The sequence below is a fragment of the Entelurus aequoreus genome, linkage group LG07 (assembly GCF_033978785.1).
Source record: "Entelurus aequoreus isolate RoL-2023_Sb linkage group LG07, RoL_Eaeq_v1.1, whole genome shotgun sequence".
NCBI classification, from domain to species: domain Eukaryota; kingdom Metazoa; phylum Chordata; class Actinopteri; order Syngnathiformes; family Syngnathidae; genus Entelurus; species Entelurus aequoreus.
The window spans coordinates 37,326,552-37,349,146 of record NC_084737.1 but is presented as its reverse complement, the minus strand read 5'-3'; the positions used below and the strand labels follow the sequence as shown (position 1 = coordinate 37,349,146).

At 40.4% G+C, this 22,595-nt stretch overlaps 1 protein-coding gene across 1 annotated transcript; it reads right to left on the bottom strand.

Annotated features, from left to right (window-relative positions):
- Positions 1-218: 218 nt before the first annotated feature.
- Positions 219-19,729, bottom strand: LOC133653059 (uncharacterized). Its single transcript, XM_062052070.1, has 4 exons — positions 19,436-19,729; positions 19,257-19,356; positions 9,069-9,321; positions 219-1,296 (listed from the first exon to the last, which is right to left on the bottom strand). The coding sequence occupies exons 1-4, from the start codon at positions 19,632-19,634 to the stop codon at positions 331-333; spliced, it is 1,518 nt and encodes a 505-aa protein (XP_061908054.1). The 5' UTR covers positions 19,635-19,729; the 3' UTR covers positions 219-330.
- Between the last annotated feature and the right edge of the window lie 2,866 nt (positions 19,730-22,595).

The window sequence follows — 22,595 nt, the reverse complement described above, 5'->3', positions numbered from 1 at the left end:
TTTCTCCAACATTTGTGGCACTGGCGTGGCGCCCCCTGATGGACGGCACCCTTAGCATTTGCCTATACGGCCTATGCCACGGGCCGGCCCTGGTCCAAATGTTATAAGTTGTGCACCGTTACAAACCGAATTATTTACTAGGATGTACAGTAAATACATTCCGTCTGATCACATATGAATAGGTGGTAGGGACTTTGGGTATAAAAAAAATAACAGCATTAGAGGTGAGTCAGTTTAATAATAAAAAAAAGCAGCAGGTTTGTAATACTTGTGACATTTGTCAAATACATTCCAGTAAAAAGAGCTCAAATTTGTCACTCAGTGTTTTGGTTAGATCACAATCTGCAGGTCGAAAGCAGTTGGCATCTTTTTAACACTCCCATCAATTAGCATATGATATGACGAAAGGTCCAGCTCTGTCTCACAGGGATTATTTTCTAAACGAACCGTGGAAAAGTCATCCATTTTCTTGCTAAAAATATACTTATAGTTTCTTTTAACTTGGAAAAATGCTGAGGTGAGGAACTGATGCGAAAACAACTGTAGGGCAGGGGGAAGCTTCTTGGGTGGAGGTAAACAAGGTTCCACAAAGGCTTCGGGTTCTGGTAGTTTGGTAGTGTTGTTGTCAGAGGGATTGGCTTCTGGCAAAACTGGACAGGGAACACAGATGTTTTCTAGCGGCATTTCAATAAACATTTCTGCGTCTGATATTGGTGCGTGGGCTTCACTGATGGAAAGATTGTTTTTTAACAGGGGAATAAATTCCCAGTAACTCTTAAAGTCTTCGGCCTCATCCACAGTCTCCGTTGGTTCAGGTACATCCTCCAACTCACTGACGGAAGAATCTTCCTCAGACTCACTTGAGGACTCTTCAAGCCGTGGTACGAACAATGTGTGTCTGTGAAGTTGACAGAAAAGTACACCACATGTTGGACACTTTCTGCCATCTTTGACGTGAAGCAGTTTATGCCGCTTCAGGTGATGGTTGTCCGTGAAAGTTCGATCACACATGTTGCACGGAAAGGAAGGCGCATCTGGCGGTGCCAAAGGACTACAGGGGCATGTCTCTTGAAAATTACTAGAAGAGGAGCTTTCATCATCATCATCATCTTCTTCTTCTTCTTCTTCATCATCTTCTTTTTCTTCTTCATGCACAAGTGGAGTAAGTATGCGCTTAAGGAGGACTACAGGACTATTTTTTTCAAGTTTCAAAATGCATGATGGATTTTTCATGAGAGGCGTTGAGGTAATTTCTTTCATTTCAGTGTCAGTCTCTTCAGTCAGTGTTTGTTCAGCCTGCAAAACACAAACACAGTGTGTGTCACAGTGAGTGACATTTTTATCAATTGAAATATTTAACTGTTTCCCAGCAGTCATTTTAACACACTAAACAGTAAATAGCAGGACAAAAATAATTAACAGGACTACATCAACATATTTAAAATAAAAAACGTGCAGAGTAGGGCATGGATCAAGAAAGATTAAAATGGGTTAAATGCTGGGTTGCAACCACATTCAATATGGCTACTGTTTCTTTAACTTTCGCAGCACAGGTGTCAAAATATTTTAAAGGTTTAGTGGCGACTATACAAGACAGGTATCATCGAAAAAATTGCTGAATGTCACACACTCTTAAAAAGGAATGTTTTTTTCGGAATTTAAGAGTCATCATCACTGAAGGAGACTTTTCAAGCTATTTGGTCAAACACTCTTCCTTCTACAAAACCCAAAATCAGTGAAGTTGGCACAATGTGTAAATCGTAAATAAAAACAGAAAACAATAATTTGCAAATCCTTTTAAACTTATATTCAGTTGAGTACACTGCAAAGACAATATATTTAATGTTCAACTGAGAAACTAAATGTTATTTTTAAATCATTAACTTAGAATTTAATGGCAGCAACACATTACAAAAGAGTTGGCACAGGAGCATGTTTACCACTGTGTTGCATGGCCTTTCCTTTTAACAACACTCAGTAAACGTTTGGGAACTAAGGAGACCAATTTTTAAAGCTTTTTAGGTGGAATTATTTCAGATTCTTGCAATTTTGTGGTAGGCGCATAGTTCAAAAGCCAGCATCTGTGATGGTATGGGGGTGTATTAGTGCCCAAGGCATGAGTAACTTACACTTCTGTAAAGGCACCATTAATTATGAAAGGTACATACAGGTTTTAGAGCAACATATGTTGCCATCCAAGTAACGTTATCATGGATGCCCCTGCTTATTTCAGCAAGACAATGCCAAGCCACGTGTTACAACAGCGTGGCTTCATAGTAAAAGAGTGCGGGTACTAGACTGGCCTGCCTGTAGTCCTGACCTGCCTCCATTGAAAATGTGTGGCGTAATATGAAGCCTAAAATACCACAAAGGATACCTCGGACTGTTGAACAACTTAAGCTGTACATCAAGCATGAATGGGAAATATTTCCACCTGAAAAGCTTCAAAAATTGGTCTCCTCAGTTCCCAAACGTTTACTGAGTGTCGTTGAAAGGAAAGGCCATGTAACACACAAGTAGAAATGCCCCTGTGCCAACTTTTTTGCAATGTGTTGCTGCCATTAAATTGTAAGTTAATGATTATTTGAAAAAAAAAAAAAAGTTTCTCAGTTGGAACATTAAATAGCTTGTCTTTGCAGGCTATTCAATTGAAAATTAGTTGAAAAGGATTTGCAAATTATTGTATTCTGTTTTTATTTACGAATTACACAACGTGCCAACTTAACTGGTTTTGGGTTTTGTATAGTAAAAAAAGAAAATAAACCATAAACAATTTGAATTCATACGAACTTCAATAACAGGGTCCTGCAAACTTGATTGTGTTGTTGACTTGGATCCACTTGACGAGAGCGACAGGCTTAACATAGCAGCAACCTTTCTCTGCGTTTATTTGATGTTTTAACCACATTTTTTTTTTTACATCATGACCAAAAACTCTGAAATGACGTTTGCAAAAATCAATATTGGAATCGTTTCCACAGGCCAACTGGGAAACAGTTTCTCCACTGTGTCCTGGGTCTTCCCTGTGGTCTCCTACCAGTCGGACGTGCCCTAAACACCTCCCCAGAGAGGCTTTGGGGGGGGCATTCTGACCAGATGCCCAAACCACCTCATCTGTCTCCTCTCGATGTGGACGAGTAACAGCTTTACTTTGAGCTCCTTGCGAATGACAGAGCTTCTTACCCTATCTCTAAGGGAGAGCCCTGCCACCCGACAGAGGAAACTCATTTCAACCACTTGTACCCGCGATCTTGTCCTTTCGGTTATAACCCAAAGCTCATTACCATAGGTGTGGATAGGAACGTACAAACCCCGTTTCCATATGAGTTCGGAAATTGTGTTAGATGTAAATATAAACGGAATACAATGATTTGCAAATCATTTTCAACCCATATTCAGTTGAATATGCTACAAAGACAACATATTTGATGTTCAAACTGATGAAACATTTTTTTTTGCAAATAATCATTAACTTTAGAATTTGATGCCAGCAACACGTGACAAAGAAGTTGGGAAAGGTGGCAATAAATACTGCTAAAGTTGAGGAATGCTCATCAAACACTTATTTGGAACATCCCACAGGTGAACATGCAAATTGGGAACAGGTGGGTGCCATGATTGGGTATAAAAGTAGATTCCATGAAATGCTCAGTCATTCACAAACAAGGATGGGGCGAGGGTCACCACTTTGTCAACAAATGCGTGAGCAAATTGTTGAACAGTTTAAAGGCCTACTGAAATGAAATTGTTTTATTTAAACGGGGATAGCAGATCCATTCTATGTGTCATACTTGATCATTTCGCGATATTGCCATATTTTTGCTGAAAGGATTTAGTAGAGAACATTGACGATAAAGTTTGCAACTTTTGATCGCTGATAAAAAAAAAGCCTTGCCGTGACGTCACAGGCTGAAGGACTCCTCACATTTCCCCATTGTTTACAATGCAGCGAGAGCGATTCGGACCGAGAAAGCGACGATTACCCCATTAATTTGAGCGAGGATGAAAGATTCGTGGATGAGGAACGTGAGAGTGAAGGACTAGAGTGCAGTGCAGGACGTATCTTTTTTCGCTCTGACCGTAACTTAGGTACAAGGGTTAATTGGATTCCACACTTTCTCCTTTTTCTATTGTGGATCACAGATTTGTATTTTAAACCACCTCGGATACTATATCCTCTTGAAAATGAGAGTCGAGAACGCGAAATGGACATTCACAGTGACTTTTATCTCCACGACAATACATGGGCGAAGCTCTTTAGCTACGGAGCTAACGTGATAGCATCGTGCTTAAATGCAGATAGAAACAAAATAAATAAACCCCTGACTGGAAGGATAGACAGAAAATCAACAATACTATTAAACCATGGACCTGTAAATACACGGTTAATGCTTTCCAGCTTGGCGAAGCTTAACAATGCTGTTGCTAACGACGCCATTGAAACTAACTTAGCAACGGGACCTCACTGAGCTATGATAAAAACATTAGCGCTCTACCTACGCCAGCCAGCCCTCATCTGCTCATCAACACCCGTGCTCACCTGCGTTCCAGCGATCGACGGAAGGACGAAAGACTTCACCCGATCATCCGTGCGGTCGGCGGCTAGCGTGTCTGCTATCCAAGTCAAAGTCCTCCTGGTTGTGTTGCTACAGCCAGCCACTAATACACCGATCCCACCTACAACTTTCTTCTTTGCAGTCTCCTTTGTTCATTAAACAAATTGCAAAAGATTCACCAACACAGATGTCCAGAATACTGTGGAATTTTGAGATGAAAACAGAGCTTTTTTGTATTGGATTCAATGGTGTCCGAATACTTCCGTTTAACTATTGACGTCACGCGCATACGTCATCATACATAGACGTTTTCAACCGGAAGTTTAGCGGGAAATTTAAAATTGCACTTTATAAGTTAACCCGGCCGTATTGGCATGTGTTGCAATGTTAAGATTTCATCATTGATATATCAACTATCAGACTGTGTGGTCGGTAGTAGTGGGTTTCAGTAGGCCTTTAAGAAAAACCTTTCTCAACCAGCTATTGCAAGGAATTTAGGGATTTCACCGTCTACGGTCCATAATTTTATCAAAGGGTTCATAGAATCTGGAGAAATCACTGCACGTAAACAGCTAAGCCTGTGACCTTCGATCCCTCAGGCTGTACTGCATCAACAAGCGACATCAGTGTGTAAAGGATATCACCACATGGGCTCAGAAACACTTCAGAAACCCACTGTCAGTAACTACAGTTGGTCGCTACATCTGTAAAAACTCTCCTATGCAAGGTGAAAACTGTTTATCAACAACACCCAGAAACGCAGTCGGCTTCGCTGGGCCTGAGCTCATCTAAGATGGACTGATACAAAGTGGAAAAGTGTTCTGTGGTCTGACGAGTCCACATTTCAAATTGTTTTTGGAAACTGTGGACGTCGTGTCCTCCGGACCAAAGAGGAAAAGAACCATCCGGATTGTTATAGACGCAAAGTTGAAAAGCCAGCATCTGTGATGGTATGGGGGTGTATTAATGTTTAAGACATGGGTAACTTACATATCTGTGAAGGCGCCATTAATGCTGAAAAGGTACATACAGGTTTTGGAGCAACATATGTTGCCATCCAAGCAACGTTACCATGGACGCCCCTGCTTATTTCAGCAAGACAATGCCAAGCCACGTGTTACATCAACGTGGCTTCATAGTAAAAGAGTGCGGGTACTAGACTGGCCTGCCTGTAGTCCAGACCTGTCTCCCATTGAAAATGTGTGGCACATTATGAAGCCTAAATTACCACAACAGAGACCACCAGACTGTTGAACAACTTAAGCTGTACATCAAGCAAGAATGGGAAAGAATTCCACCTGAGAAGCTTAAAAAATGTGTCTCCTCAGTTCCCAAACGTTTACTGAGTGTTGTTAAAAGGAAAGGCCATGTAACACAGTGGTGAACATGCCCTTTCCCAACTACTTTGGCACGTGTTGCAGCCATGAAATTCTAAGTTAATCATTATTTGCAAAAAAAAAATAAAGTTTATGAATTTGAACATCAAATATTTTGTCTTGTAGTGCACTCAATTGAATATGGGTTGAAAAGGATTTGCAAATCATTGTATTCCGTTTATATTTACATCTAACACAATTCCCCAACTCATATGGAGACGGGTTTTGTAGATCGACCGGTAAATTGAGAGCTTTGCCTTCACGATCCAATCTTCCCTCACTCGTAAACAAGACCCCGAGGTACTTGAACACCACCCTTTTCCGGGCGAAAACCATATACTCGGACTTGCAAGTGCTGATTTTCATCCCAGTCGCTTCACACTCAGCTGCGAACTGATGAAGTAAGAGTTGAAGATCCTGGCCCAATGAAGTCAGCAGGACGACATCATCCTCAAAAAGCAGAGGCCTAATCTTGCAGCCACCAAACCGGATCCCCTCAACGCCCTGACTGCGCCTACAAATTCTGTCCATAAAAGTTGTAAACAGAATCAGTGACGAAGAGCAGCCCTGGCGGAGTCCAACTTTCACTGGAAACAGGTCCGACTTACTGCCGGCAATGTGGACCAAGGACCAAGCTCTGACACTGATCATACAGGGAGCGGACCGCCACTTATACCCCATACTCTATGACAGTGGTTCTTAACCTTGTTGGAGGTACCGAACCCCACCAGTTTCATATGCGCATTCACCGAACCCTTCTTCAGTGAAAAATTTAAAAAAAAAAAAAATTCAAATTAGGATTAAAGATTAAAGTACCAATGATTGTCACACACACACACTAGATGTGGCGAAATTTGTCCTCTGCATTTGTCCCATCCCCTTGGGGAGCAGTGGGCAGCAGCGGCACCGCGCCCGGGAATCATTTTGGTGATTTCAAGACAAAGTTATATGTTTTTGGTAACACTTTAGTATGGGGAACATATTCTAAGTAACAAAGACTTAATTTAGAGTTATTTGGAGTAGGGGAACATATTCTTAGTAATAAAGACTTAATTTAGAGTTATTTGGTTATGGTTAGGGTCAGGGTTAGAGGGTTAGGGTTATAATAAGGCCATGCCGAATAAGGCATTAATAAGTACTTAATAATGGACTAGTTATGAGCCAATATGTTACTAATTTGCATGTTAATAAGCAAGTAATTAATGGTGAATATGTTCCCCGTACTAAAGTGTTACCATGTTTTTTTTACTGGTGCATAAAATGAACCGTGCATGAACATCACCTTGTTCAAACAACAAAACCAACACAGTGCATAAACTCACAACAAATTACGCACCTGCAAATCAGTCAGCTGTTGCCGTATCCGTAATACGCAGATAGGGAGAAGTTTGTATTTACACGATGAGTCAGGTGTGTTTTGACCTCCGCAGAACCCCTGAGGCCGACTCACGAACCCCTAGGGTTCAATCGACCCCAGGTTAAGAACCACTGCTCTATGAGCACTCTCCACAGGACTTCCCAAGGGACAAGGTCAAATGCCTTCTCCAAGTCCACAAAACACATGTAGACTTGTTGGGCAAACTCTCATGCCCCCTCAAGGATCCTGCCGAGAGTATAGAGCTGGTCCACTGTTCCACGACCAAGACAAAAACCACACTGCTCTTCCTGAATCTGAGATTCTACTATTCGGCGTAGCCTCCTCCCCAGTACACCTGAATAGACCTTACCGGGAAGGCTGAGGAGTGTGATCCACAATAGTTGGAACACACCCTACGATCCCCCCTTGTTAAATAGAGGAACTACCACCCCAGTCTGCCAATCCAGAAGCACCGCCCCTGATGTCCACGCAATGCTGCAGAGTCTTGTCAACCACGACAGCCCCACAGCATCCAGAGCCTTAAGGGGAATCTCATCTACCAAAGGGGACCTGCCACCGAGGAAGTTCTTAACTACCTCGGCAACCTCAGACCCAGAAATAGGACAGCCAGCCACTGAGTCCCCAGGCACTGCTTCCTCATTGGAAGACGTGTAGGTGGGATTGAGGAGGTCTTCAAAGTATTCCTTCCACCAATCCACAACATCCCAAGTCGACATTAGCAGCACACCGTCCCCACTATACACAGTGTTGACAGTGCACTGCTTCCCCCTCTTGAGGCAATGAGGCAACAGATGGTGGCCCAGAACCGCTTCAAAGCCGTTCTCCATGGCTTCCCCAAACTCCTATTTTTGCCTCTGCAACCACCAAATTAAACACATAAATACATAAAAGTAGTGACAGCGGACAAGTTTCGGCGAAACAAGAACCAAATGGCCAAGGATGTTCGAAAAGTAAGTAAAGTGTGACAACTTTTTCAATCATAAATAACTTTTTCTTTTCTATTTTTTAAATTTTTCAATAATACTAACATATATGTATAGTATGTCCATTACACTGTTTTTAACCTTCCGTCTTAACCTGTGTGTTGGTGAACTTGCTCCACTGTCGCTTCCGTTTTGTCTGTCGAATCCTTTGTGGTTTAAAGTTAAGTTGTGGCTTTATATTATTCCGCTGTGTCGTTTTTATTTGTTGTGGCTTTTGCAATCATGCTGCAGCTGGAAGTTTTTGTGTTGTAATTGATGGTATTGTCTTGTTGCGTTTGCATTTGCCATGACCTTTTATCGACCACCGTAGGTATCCACCATTTTTGTTTTGATGACACCACAGATGGGCAGACAGACTTAACGTTAATGTCAATATCATTAAAAGTGCTATGCTTTATATAAAGTCTGCCGTTCTTAAATCTAGTGTTTTCTTTTTTCTAGTATCTATAAAATCAATATATTGCCGTTTAAATCAATGTTGGATCGATACCTATCTTCCGGATGGCCAATTTGCACAGATTGGTATACTTGAAATTTAGGAATATAAATCGATCAATTGTTACACCCCTATTAACTATACATCTGCATTTCACTTTTTAAATTTTTTTTTCCTACAAGTTTTTTTTTTGCGACACTTTTTCTAAAAGGATAATGGAGTAGATGAAGACTATCCACTAGAAAGTACCATGAAGAAAGTGGATTTACATTCCCAGCAGTCAACTTTGGAGGTTTTTTGTAAAATATTTAAATCATTAATAAATATAAAAAGATTGACCTTTGAACATTTTGTGTTTGATGGTGACTGGATCTCTTCTGAAGGTTCACTTCCATTCATTTCCAGTGAGACATGGTCAGAAGAGGACTCCTGAATCTCAGGCTCATAAGGTTCACTTCCATTCATTTCCATTGGGACAATGTCAGAAGAGGACCCCTGAATCTCAGGCTCATCAGCTTTGGTTGGCATTTCCTCTGACTCTATTATATTTTCTGCTTGGTGACGCTGGCTTCTTCCTCTACGCCCCAAAATCCTTGAAAAAATAGGAATATAAGAAAATTGCTTTTAGTAAATATACAGTTAACAATATCATCCTTATTAGTCATTATTGCAAGATGGACCAGGAAACGTGTAATGATAACACAATTATTAAATGAAATAAGTATGAATGCTTAGAATTTCTGTCATCAAACCATAGTATATAAAATCGGTGCTTGTAACTCTGGTTAACACAGTACTGTATATCAAAGTACACACAGGCAAAGACTATGGATTTTGTACATAATCGATTATGAAATTATTCATCTTTGGGATGGGGGGACTGCACTTAGGTCTTGGCCGATAACAAATTTTGCCTGACGATACATTGACTTCAACTTATTGCCGATAACCGATATTATTGCCATTACTTTTTTGAGTCCAAATTAACCACTAATGAAATGATAATACATAACTAGAAAATTCCCGCGGAAATTTTGATGGGCCTTCTATCTGTGCCCTGGACCTCTGGCCAGGGGGTCGCCGTAAGCCGCCGTACTTTTAAGATGACGCCGAGTGTCTGAATTTGTGTGTTTTAGGTGTAATCGTATAAAATGAGCTACAGAGCTAGCATAAAACATTAGAAAGCTAACATAAAAATGCTAACACTTAGCATGTGTAAAAATGTTAGCATGCGAACAGTTAGCATGCTAACACTTAGCATGTTTGACATACCAAGTTATATGACTAAGGTGTAGGGCTGTGGAATTAGAGAAAAAAGTGTAAAAATAGCGGAAAATGTTAGTAATTTAAAGGAGCCATATGTAATAATTTCATGTCAAGTCATCATTAAATGGCCCTGATATGTCAAAATGCATTAATAAATCATGTTATTTTCAAATACCTCTATAACTGATAACAGTAGTGCAGCCGGGATATGCTCATTTCAAAATTAGATTTACAGCCCAGAAATCTTGTTATTGTTATCATTTCGATGTCCTGCCCTCTGCTGTTCGACCAATTAGAAAGTCTGTGAGTGTGTCACATCCAGGTTGCCAGTTACTTAAGTTACTGAACATGTCAGACCTTAGTAAATCTAAAAGGCGTAGTTACGATTCTCAACGTATTCATGACAAAGCCAGGAACAAAAGGAGGATTTATACAGTATCTGGGATGCCTTTGAAAGATGGAGACGATTGAAGGCGGAGAAGATTTTTTTCTCTGACGATAAACTTGCGAATTTCCTTTTCACAACATGGCAATGTGAAACGTATGGAGACAGCCAAATCACATGATAAAAAAATTCCTCATTTGTGTTTGCATATTGTGGACTATATGTACCAAGTTATATGGCAATCTGAAATATTTGAGACAGTAGCCTATAGGCATACCTTGGTAAAATGTATCCTCTTTACTTTTGGGGCATACATAAAGCTGCTAAGCATGCTCTACTTATTCGCCCACTTCCCCTTCCCCCCTACTACTCGACCCACCCCCTTGGCTCTTGCATCTAGTGCAGTAGTTCTTAACCTGGGTTGGATCGAACCCTAGGGGTTCGGTGAGTCGGCCTCAGGGGTTCGGCAGAGCCTCCGCCGCTGAGGTCAAGACACACCCAACTCATCGTGTAAATAAAAACTTCTCCCTATTGGCGTATTATGGATACCCCCAAACAATTTTCCCTCTAATTTTCCATGTGATTTGCAGGTGTGTAATTTTTGTGAGTTCATGCACTGTGTTTGTGTTGTTCTTTGAACACAGTGATGTTCATGCACGGTTCATTTTGTGCACCAGTAAAAAAAAACATAACTTTGTCTTGAATTTGAAAAAAAAAAACATTTTATTTTTCACTAAAGAAGGGTTTGGTGAAGGTGCATATGAAACTGGTGGGGTTCGGTACCTCCAACAAGGTAAAGAACCACTGATCTAGTGCCATGGTGAAGTTTTGCAAATACGCCCCTATGCATACGAACGCCGATCAAGTCTCACTACGTCATCAACCCTTCCCCTTTGCCAGCAGTGGCGTAAGACAGATGGGACAGATGTTTGTTTACTCACTTTGCTTCGAGGGGAGTACTACGCCCTTCCCCTCTACCTGACGGATAATTCGAACGCCTCTTGATTGACGTGAACGCGCAAAACCAAAGAGGGAGGGAAAAAACAAGGGTGAGGAAGGGTATTGGAATCGAGCCTAAGCTCCTGCTGGTATATATGGTAGTGAATCCCACCTGAGACATCATAAATTAATCAAATCTTTAATAAACACGTGAAAGTACACAATGTGACAAAGAACATTTTACAACAATCAATCTCGGGATCAAGATATCTGGTCAGGACACTCCACACTCTTTTGCCTTCACCTTCATTGGCCATTCGTTTTTGGTGACTATATATATTCTGGACCTAGACGTAGAGTCCGCGACATACATGCCGGACAATAACTTATACAGGTATCAGGTAGTCATGTGTGATTTCCACAAGCGTCTGTACAGACGGAAGGAGAAACACGGGCATGTCTGGATGACTCGCTCCATATTTCCAGTGGTTAGCTCCGAGTTATGAAACCGCTTTATTATGAAGCTGGCTGTGGCGCGTTCTTTCTGACGTCTCTTCCTGTGTGGGGCGCGGTCTTTCTGGCGTCACATCCTCTCCGAACTCAGTTGGTAAATAATCAATGAGTCCATACAAAGCTAAGAGCCGGAGATTCAAGAAATACACGGCACACTTACCCGTGTAAAAAATTGTCCGAGGAGGGAGACCTTAAACGATAGTTTAGTGTGGCTGAAACGGGGCTTGGGCTAAATAATTATTCCTTTAAAGGGTTATCCGGCTTAATGTAGACATAGTCTCATTTAGACATAGAAACTTAAAGGCCTACTGAAACCCACTACTACCGACCACGCAGTCTGATAGTTTATACATCAATGATGAAATCTTAACATTGCAACACATGCCATTACGGCCGGGTTAACTTATAAAGTGCAATTTTAAATTTCCCGCTAAACTTCCGGTTGAAAACGTATATGTATGATGACGTATGCGCGTGACGTCAATCATTGAAACGGAAGTATTTGGACACCATTGAATCCAATACATAAAAGCTCTGTTTTCATCTCAAAATTCCACAGTATTCTGGACATCTGTGTTGGTGAATCTTTTGCAATTTGTTTAATGATCAATGAAGACTGCAAAGAAGAAAGTTGTAGGTGGGATCGGTGTATTAGCGGCTGGCTGTAGCAACACAACCAGGAGGACTTTGACTTGGATAGCAGATGCGCTAGCCACCGACCGCACGGATGATCGGGTGAAGTCCTTCGTCCTTCAGTCGATCGCTGGAACGCAGGTGAGCACGGGTGTTGATGAGCAGATGAGGGCTGGCTGGCGTAGGTGGATAGCTAATGTTTTTAGCATAGCTCTGTGAGGTCCCGTTGCTAAGTTAGCTTCAATGGCGTCGTTAGCAACAGCATTGTTAACCTTCGCCAGGCTGGAAATCATTAACCGTGTAGTTACATGTCCATGGTTTAATAGTATTGTTGATTTTCTGTCCAACCTTCCAGTCAGGGGCTTATTTCTTTTGTTTCTATATGCAGTTAAGCACGATGCTATCACGTTAGCTACGTAGCTAAAGTGCTTCACCGATGTATTGTCGTGGAGATAAAAGTCACTGTGAATGTCCATTTCGCGTTCTCGACTCTCATTTTCAAGAGGATATAGTATCCGAGGTGGTTTAAAATACAAATCCGTGATCCACAATAGAAAAAGGAGAAAGTGTGGAATCCAATGAGCCAGCTTGTACCTAAGTTACGGTCAGAGCGAAAAAAGATACGTCCTGCACTGCAGTCTAGTCCTTCACTCTACTGTTCCTCATCCACGAATCTTTCATCCTCACTCAAATTAATGGGGTAATCGTCGCTTTCTCGGTCCGAATCGCTCTCGCTGCATTGAAAACAATGGGGAAATGTGAGGAGCCTTTCAACCTGCCACGTCACGCTACTTCCGGTACAGGCAAGGCTTTTTTTTTTATCAGCGACCAAAAGTTGCGAACTTTATCGTCGTTGTTCTATACTAAATCCTTTCAGCCAAAATATGGCAATATCGCGAAATGATCAAGTATGACACATAGAATGGATCTGCTATCCCCGTTTAAATTTAAAAAATTCATTTCAGTAGGCCTTTAACAGCACTGCCTAAACTCTAGACATAGTAATGCTTTTTTCAAGTTGTGTTTTAATATAACAACTAACAGGGAGCCAACCGTTCCCTGTGTTCTTTTAGATTCTATGCATTTAATTGTGTTCTCTGACCAATAAGCATGTAAACACTTGCAGAGTGAGGAAGTTCACATTGTTTATTAACGGTCAGTAAGCAAAGCATTTTTGTTTTGGCGCCGCCGGTGAGACATTCAACTTGAATTTCCTCATCTCAAAATGAAAAGTATCTGATTGGCCCACCATCGTCGCTAACTCCCACCCTCTGTCATACTGTACGCTATTGAAGGACTGATTGGATAAATCCCAAACTTGTCCCATTCATTTACAAGACAAAATTAAATAGGATTGCATTTGGTTTCTGACAACTTTTCGTCTTGTTTTTAATTCATCGACACTGGAAACCTGTGCGCGCGGACTCGCGGAGCCTGACACAGGTAATGGGCAGAAAAGAGGGATGATGATATCATACGAGTGTTGTAGTGAGTCCCTTTTTCAGTGGATTTCTGCGCAATTGCGGATAATTTTGTCAATTTGTAATATATACATTTTGTTGGTATATTAAAATGTACTTTCTCAACTTCAAACATTTAGATTTGAGGGGGCAAGACATTTATTTCAGGGGGCTCTTCCCCCTCCTTCCCCTACATAGAGCCAAGAGAAGCAACTGACAATTATCAGTCATGTTGTTGTCATGATAAAATATATATTCACTGATAGCTAACATTAACTATCCAGATTGCTATCATTAGCGAGCAACACACAAAGAAAATGCGCATGTCACACATTTGCAGTCACGTCATTACACGCTAAAAGCCATTAGTGGTTGGGATATAATGCTTAAAATACTTCGGAAAGTTAGCGGTCTTTGGGCATCTGTGTAAATGTTGCAAACAGCCTCTTTTTGTTGGGTCCCACTGAATTTTCCAAGGACTGACTCAAGTCACCATTTCCTGGGGACTTACTACATTGGAAACCTTTGGGCGGGGCTTACAACAAGTTTACCCGGAAGCAGTTTTACTAGACTTGGGCTTGCAGGTAAAACACCGTAAAAGAAGACGACAGGACCGTAGGGGTCTAAATCAAGTTTAAGTTACATGATATCTTTGTGTTATCCAAGACATACTTTGAGAATGTATTACAAGCGGTACATAAATTAAATATGCATTTTTAAACTATCCATGTTTTTCTCGATATAGTGTGAATGTGAGTGTGAATGTTGTCTGTCTATCTGTGTTGGCCCTGCAATGAGGTGGCGACTTGTCCAGGGTGTACCCCGCCTTCCGCCCGATTGTAGCTGAGATAGGCTCCAGCGCCCCCCGCGACCCCGAAGGGAATAAGCGGTAGAAAATGGATGGATGGATGGATAGTAGTGATATTTGGTTAAACTCCATATGGAACAATACTTTGTTACCTGTCTACGAAGAGAGAAAAGAGCAACTTTAAAATGTAAGTATAGTTGCATTTATTTATTTAAAACCTTTAACATCAGACAAGCTTGGAGTGACATGAGTAACCTAAATTTGTGTTAAAATACTAGACGTTGACTTTTGTAATTTTGAGCGAGATTTTCTTCCTTTTGTTACCCAGAGAGAGCCTCAAATCCTGGCTGTGCAACCAACTTAATGCATGGAGCATTTTTTAGCGTGTGGACATAAAGCCTTACATCTTTTTCTTTTCTCTTTTTGACCTAAATAAGTTGACTCAAGTCTTAATGTATGTCTTATTGTATTGTATTGTCAAATATAATTTTGACTTGCATAAATAATAAACATTGTGTTCAAACTACCGCTGTTGTGATTAGTTTATTACCTTAATTGCAAATACATGTATTACAAAATAGGGGAATATATTGTTATCTTAAATTATATTCCACATTATATTAACAATTACATTTCAAAGTACAACCATTTACAAAATAATTCTAAAAACATATTCAACTGCTACATTGTAGAGCTAAGGGATTAATAAAAATTAATAAAAAAAAAAAATAGGCAGGCCTTTTGTAGAAAACATTTCTATTCACAATTACATTATAAATGATAAATGGGTTATACTTGTATAGCGCTTTTCTACCTTCAAGGTACTCAAAGCGCTTTGACAGTATTTCCACATTCATCCATTCACACACACATTCACACACTGATGGCGGGAGCTGCCATGCAAGGCGCTAACCAGCAGCCATCAGGAGCAAGGGTGAAGTGTCTTGCCCAAGGACACAACGGACGTGACTAGGATGGTAGAAGGTGGGGATTGAACCCCTGTAACCAGCAACACTCTGATTGCTGGTACGGCCACTCTACCAACTTCGCCACGCCGTACATTAAAACATCTTTAAAACTAATATCTGAGTAGTACTTTGTGATGTTGCTTTATTTAATTTAAAAAGAAAGACAAAGAAGATGTCTACGTTCCTGGAACATCATCTGGATTTTCTCCAGCCAGTGGTCATATGAGCAAAGCTGATTGCTGACTGCCATATTAAATTGTATTTAAAAACTAAACTAATACACCAATCCTGATAAATCCTTAATTAACTATCATAACTATTAAGTAGGAATAATATCTTTGAAATACTTTTACTTGCTTTGTAAAGAGAATCATGGTTCCCCTGTTAAGAATAAGAATTAATTAATGCATAATAATAAATTAAACATTGAATAAAGAAATTAATGGATGAAAATAGACATTCTAATAACCTGTTAGTGCTGAAATCTACTACATATTTGAAACTAAGTTTGGAAGTAATGAATTTGATCAGAGTAAGTAATGAAGTTGACGAGAGCAGGGCGCTGCCGCGAACACACTTACAGTACAGAGAGCTTCGCGACTCGCCGCAAAGCAACACAAAATTAAGAGAAAAAAATAAGATTATAAAGCTAAAGGTCCTGTTTTGGGAATATTTCAGCCTCAAATAGGATGAGCGAAATGAGCCCATTAACATGGACGAACAAGCGAAAATGCCACTGTGATCACATGATAGCAATAGACAAAAAGATGACTTCAGACCTCAATTTTTTAAATGGGGAAAAAAATGCACTTTAATATGTTCAATATTTATTAAGTTTAACAAAATGAGTCCATTAAATTTTTGTTTGTGTATTTATTTAGTATAAAAAGTTATTTACCTTCCAATTACAGTACAATGGTAAACTATCCTACAATAAGGAGGAATAAACATTTATTACATTCTTTTAAATGGTTACTTGCATTATTATTATATATTATGATTACATTACCTTATCATCACTGTATAGTTTTTTATTTATTATTTATTCAGTTTACGCACATTATGTAGACCAACACTTTGAGTCTGTCTCCATAAAGCCAAATATTTTTTTAAGTAAATTATTGCATATTGTTCTAATGTGTGGCACTTTGAGACAAGAATATGTTGGCAGTCTAAAAGTAACATGTCACAGTTTTATGTATAAAATATAAAAATAGCAAATCAAACCGCAATTTTAGAGAGAAAAATCGCAATTATGTTTTTTTCCCTCAAAATCGTGCAGCCCTAATCTGTGATAAGCGAGCATTTAAAGCGAAGGCACGACGTCAGACATCTGGAGGGAGGACATGGTCTCAGCCATGGAAAGAGTGTCAGGTTGTACTTTGCTAGCTAGCTAACAAGTGTGAGCCGAAGCTGTGTAAAAAAATAACTTTAACTATCATTTTAGCCAAAGTCAGCCAGCTAAACTTTGTCTACATCAATTAAAGTACATTTTGAAGCAGCCTAAATTTGCAATTGTGTAAAAAAATGCACTTTAACAAATGCGAAGCGTGCACAAACGTACACATACAGACAGACAGGCACTAATGCGGAGGTGCAATAAGATTAAACATACAATCTATTAAATAGCTAATATTTTAAGAATTATTAAAGATGCAATTCTACACGCTGAGACTATTAGAGTGCTAAAACTGCCAGGAGTTAATCAATAGTCAATATACCAATGTGCAGGTTTTTAAACATCACAAAATGCTTTTCTTTTTGAGGAAGTTAGATTTTGTGTTTTGTTGTTTGTTTGTTTTCATTGCTGCTATTTTAACTGATTTAATACATATATATGGTTATTTTTATTTTTTTTAGCACTTTGCCGTTTCCTTTCTGGGTGGACTACATTGTAATAGTGATTTTAATTTTTATACATGAATTAGTCATCTTTGTTGTTCATAACATAAGGGACGGCGTGGCGAAGTTGATAGTGGCTGTGCCAGCAATCGGAGTGTTGCTGGTTACTGGGGTTCAATTCCCACCTTCTGCCTTCCTAGTCACGTCCGTTGTGTCCTTGGGCAAGACACTTCACCCTTTGCCTCTGATGGCTGCTGGTTAGCGCCTTGCATGGCAGCTCCCGCCATCAGTGTGTGAATGGGTAAATGTGGAAATACTGTCAAAGCGCTTTGAGTACCTTGAAGGTAGAAAAGCGCTATACAAGTATAACCCATTTATCATTTATCATTTATAAGCACATGCCTATAGTAACTTAAGCTGTATTTAGAAGTCGAAGGAAAATTAAATGTGTAAGCTTTAGTAACTGTAGTCGACTAATCATTCAGATAGTCGATGACTTATCGACTATCAAAATAATCGTTAGTTGCGATACGTAACGGCTGCTGAACAGCAACACTGCGGAACATCTCGAGCATCGCCGTCCATCAATACTCACAGGCAGGCATCTGTGCAGGCCCTGACTTGACTCATAGAGAAGATGACAGTTTTGCCTTGCATAACGACTACTTTACTTTTCTATTTACTGAACAACACAACAGTATCGTCCCTAGCGAGCCTTGTATGAACGTACGCACGCACACATCTCATTCAACTCCCACTAAACACTCCCTTGCTTCCCAGGCCCCCATATCAGCTGGTATTTGACACAGGCCCCCATATAGCTTTCCAGGATATGCCTGTAATATGATTATTTGATTTTTGGACCTCCAAAATCAGCATGTCCTTATCTAAGTTGACTTCAAAGTCCGTCCCAGAACATTAGAGCGTTTCAAAGTATATATTACAAGCCACCTTGAACGCGGAGTATTTTATTTTGAAAGTAATATGGCTAATTTATTTTGTGTTTGTTCATGATGTCCAGTCCCACATAAGCGACCAAAAGAAATAGAAGCTCAGGGATGCGGTACGGCACTGTCATGGTGGCGCCGTGCCTATCTGAATGGAAACATAAAGAGTCCGCAGCCGTTACTCATCCAGTGAAAATCCTGGGTTAGTGCTGGTTTGTGTCAAATACACCTCAACTGATAATGCACCTGGTGATAGGTTGATTGGCAACACTAAATTGTCCCTAGTGTGTGAATGTGAGTGTGAATGTTGTCTGTCGATCTGTGTTGAGGTGGCGACTTGTCCAGGGTGTACCCGCTTACCGCCCGAATGCAGCTGAGATGGGCTCCAGCACCTCCCGTGACCCCAAAAGGGACAAGCGGTAGAAAATGGATGGATGGATGATCTCTTAAAAAAATCAACCATAATAATAAATAGGGGAACTTAAAAACTGTTAAGGGGGACCTGTCTTTTGATCCACTGATTTAAAAAACATGCAACATCTCTAGACATAAATACAAATGTTTTATCTAAATAGCTGTAACTTTTGTGAGAATTTTCAAACACTGCACTGACATAATAACACTGTAGTCAGGCTTTAACTAGTGAACTGTGATATTTAAACGTTAGCACCCGCTGAGTGAACGTCGACAAGATTACAAATATAACCCCATTATTTCTACATCCAGTAAGTATTTATGATTTAATCAACAACTGTATTGTTCTTGCCTTGTGCTTGTGCTTTGGTTCTTGGGGCGCGGGCTCTGCTTCATGCATGTAAACACAGAAGGCACAAAGTCTGGACTGTCGTGGTCCATGGATGCTTCCCCTGCAAATCACACGCATTTTGTCATCATCATCCACGACTCTTTTGGAAATACAATAAATTAAACAAGTAATGCGCGTACCTGATAGGAAATGGGCGCCACAAATTCGAGCATTTTCTTTGAGCTCCTCTGTGCTGCCATTCAGTTGCTTGATCACTTTTAGCCACAAACGACGTCGGTTAGCCTGAAACGGTCTGTATTCTGTTGGTATTCGGTAAAATTTTAGTTTCTTGCCGGATTGTTGTCTGTTTTTGCACCCCAGCACGCAGCAGACAGGCATTTTCGTTTAAAAGTTATTTAGCTTCGGTTGCGGAAGTGCGTCTCGGCTCTAGTGGAGCTCGGCTTCCGTTGCCAAGAGGCGCGCGCAACCACCGGAAGTTAGCATTAGCTAGTATTAGCCTACTGCGAGATAACAACGGGCGCTTTAATGTACTTTCTTGTGAATATTAAGGCGGTGTTCTATTGATTCCCTCTTTGTGTGCTAGGATGCCAAAAATATCAATCCAGTACATCAGTGGTTCTCAACATTTTTTCAATGATGTACCCCCTGTGAACATTTTTTTAATTCAAGTACCCCCTAATCAGAGCAAAGCATTTTTGGTTGAAAAAAAGAGATAAAGAAGTGAAATACAGCACTTTGTCATCAGTTTCTGATTTAATAAATTGTATAATAGTGCAAAATATTGCTCATTTGTTGTGGTCTTTCTTGAACTATTTGGAAAAAAAGATATAAAAATAACCAAAAACTTGTTGAAAAATAAAGAAGTGATTCAATTATAAATAAATATTTCTACACGTAGAAGTAATCATCAACTTAAAGTGCCCTCTTTGAGGATTGTAATAGAGATCCATCTGGATTCATGAACTTAATTATAAAAATTTCTTCACAAAAAAAGAAATCTTTAACATCAATATTTATGGAACATGTCCACAAAAAATCTAGCTGTCAACATTGAATATTGCATTGTTATATTTCATTTCACAGTTATTTTTGACAGACATTTTTAAAAAAATCTCACGTACCCCTTGGCATACCTTCAAGTACCCCCAGGGGTACGCGTACCCCCATTTGAGAACCACTGCAGTACATCACTGTATTCCCAGTGGGTTTATTTTTGTTTGACACACATTAGACCGAGGCCACCTACTGGCAGAAATACACAAACGTTGTGGCTGTTGGAGATGGGCGGATCGATCCAAATATCGAGTAGATTGATACCAATGGTGGCGTCAGCATCGGATTGATAGTTGCGTGTTGTGTTGGGTGGAACCAGGGCCGGCCCGTGGCATAGGCCATATAGGCAAATGCTAAGGGCGCCGTCCATCAGGGGACGCCACGCCAGTGCCACAAATGTTGGAGAAAAAAAAAAAAAGTTGGTACTGTTATTTCTAAATACAAAAAATAATCCCACGTTAATTAAAATGCAAAGTAAAGCCTATTTAATAGAAAGATTATTTGTTACAACATTACCCCCCCCCCCCCCCCCCCCCCCCCGCACGGTGCGCCCCCTCCCTTCCCGTATCATGACTCTTTATGGACGTCACCGCATCAAAAAATCAACACAAGATGTCAAAACGGCCAAAACTGTCAGGTGCCCAGGGAAGAAAAAAGAGAAAAGAAGAGGAGGAGAAACGAGAAAAAGACAGAGGTAGCAGGGAGGTAACGTTAGCCTACATGAAATTATTTGTCTGTTACAGAATGTGATAGTAACCTGGCTTTTTAGCATTAAGCTAATGTTACATGATTCGGCAATTGCTAATCAATAAATAGCTAGTTCTGTTTTAATGTCGGGTTAATATTGTGGAGGGGGCTAAATTGTTATGGAAAATAATAATGTAACGTTAGGTAATTACAGTACTCCCACCTTACATTCCTCAGGGACATTTGTATTAGATCTTTTAAGCAGGTGTTTTCTGTTTACATTGTTATTGCCTTCTGGTTAGCTAATGTTTGCCCTGCAGGTAATAGTCACTTTTCCACCTCTTTATATATTAGGTATAGTTGTAAGCCTAGTTGTTAAAGTGCACATCATTAATGTTAATTAAGCAATATCACATGAGAGGGAATGCTGTTTTTTAATTTGAGCACTGCTGTGATTCGGTTAAAGATAATCATAACATAACATTCTCATATAATATGTTAATTTGCTTTCTTTAAGTAAAAAAAAGGTCAAAGACAAAGCTATTCGGTTTCTTGTGAGTATATACACTTCACTGCCGATGTGGGGGGGCGCCACCTAAAATCTTGCCTAGGGCGCCAGATTGGTTAGGGCCAGGCCTGGGTGGAACTGTACATGTACGTTTTTTGTGCACTCCATTGATTGATTGATTGATTGAAACTTTTATTTGTAGATTGCACAGTACAGTACATATTCCGTACAATTGACCACTAAATGGTAACACCCGAATAAGTTTTTCAACTTGTCCACGTTAATCAAATCATTCCACTTTTCATATGATTTGGTTTTCGCCCCAAATAATGGCCAACATTTTTTGTCTCAGTTCTCTGCTATTGTACGGCCAAATAACATTGTACATAACAAACTGGTCTGTTTGTCTGCTGCGTATCATTCTGCTTAATTGAGTGCACCAACAAAGAATCCCACGTGTTGGTTCTCTGTACTAGTTTAAAATCAGGATGTGTCACGGCCCGGGTGCATTCCAAGCGCATTCATCTGTGCGCTCTCCTGAGCGCAGCTCCAAGAGGGCGCCAGGCGCGTGACAGCAAGCAGTTGCAATCAATCGCCGGAAATCAACACACCTGAAGCTGATGATGAGACCTGCCTTCTTAAGCCTGCACAACCTGCTATCCGGGGCCAGAACATAGTCATCTGTTCCAGTACAGTAAGCCGAAAATCTAGCTCTATGCTCTCTTGCTCTCTGTGTTTTCTCCCCCTTCGTGATCAATTGTCTCGTGTTCCTCCTTGTCGCCTCTCTGCAGCCTACCTTCGTTTCCACGTCACAAGCAGTGTGTCTCGTCTCCCCGCATTCCCTCGGGTTCCCTGGCAGCATCTTGGATCTCAACCTCCCGCCTGGACACGGACTTTGACGCCTCGCTATAGCCCCCGACTTCCTGTGTGCCTCACGGACCTCCGAGCTTGGACTTCCGCACCTCTCGCTCAACACTCCCGGTAACACTCAGCAGTTAAGTCCTACACATAGTCTCACACACACACACATTTTGGATTATTTACACACTCCATTCTATTGTGTGTATAAATATATATATATATATATATAT

What these genes read in the sequence shown, in the direction of transcription:
- LOC133653059 (XM_062052070.1), bottom strand. Translation starts at nt 19,634, where the DNA reads ATGCCTGTCTGCTGCGTGCTGGGGTGCAAAAACAGACAACAATCCGGC. An exon ending in TGGCGCCCATTTCCTATCAG is followed by an intron (nt 19,357 to 19,435) that starts GTACGCGCATTA and finishes TGTGATTTGCAG; the next exon opens with GGGAAGCATCCATGGACCAC. An exon ending in AACCAAAGCACAAGCACAAG is followed by an intron (nt 9,322 to 19,256) that starts GCAAGAACAATA and finishes TATTTTTTCAAG; the next exon opens with GATTTTGGGGCGTAGAGGAA.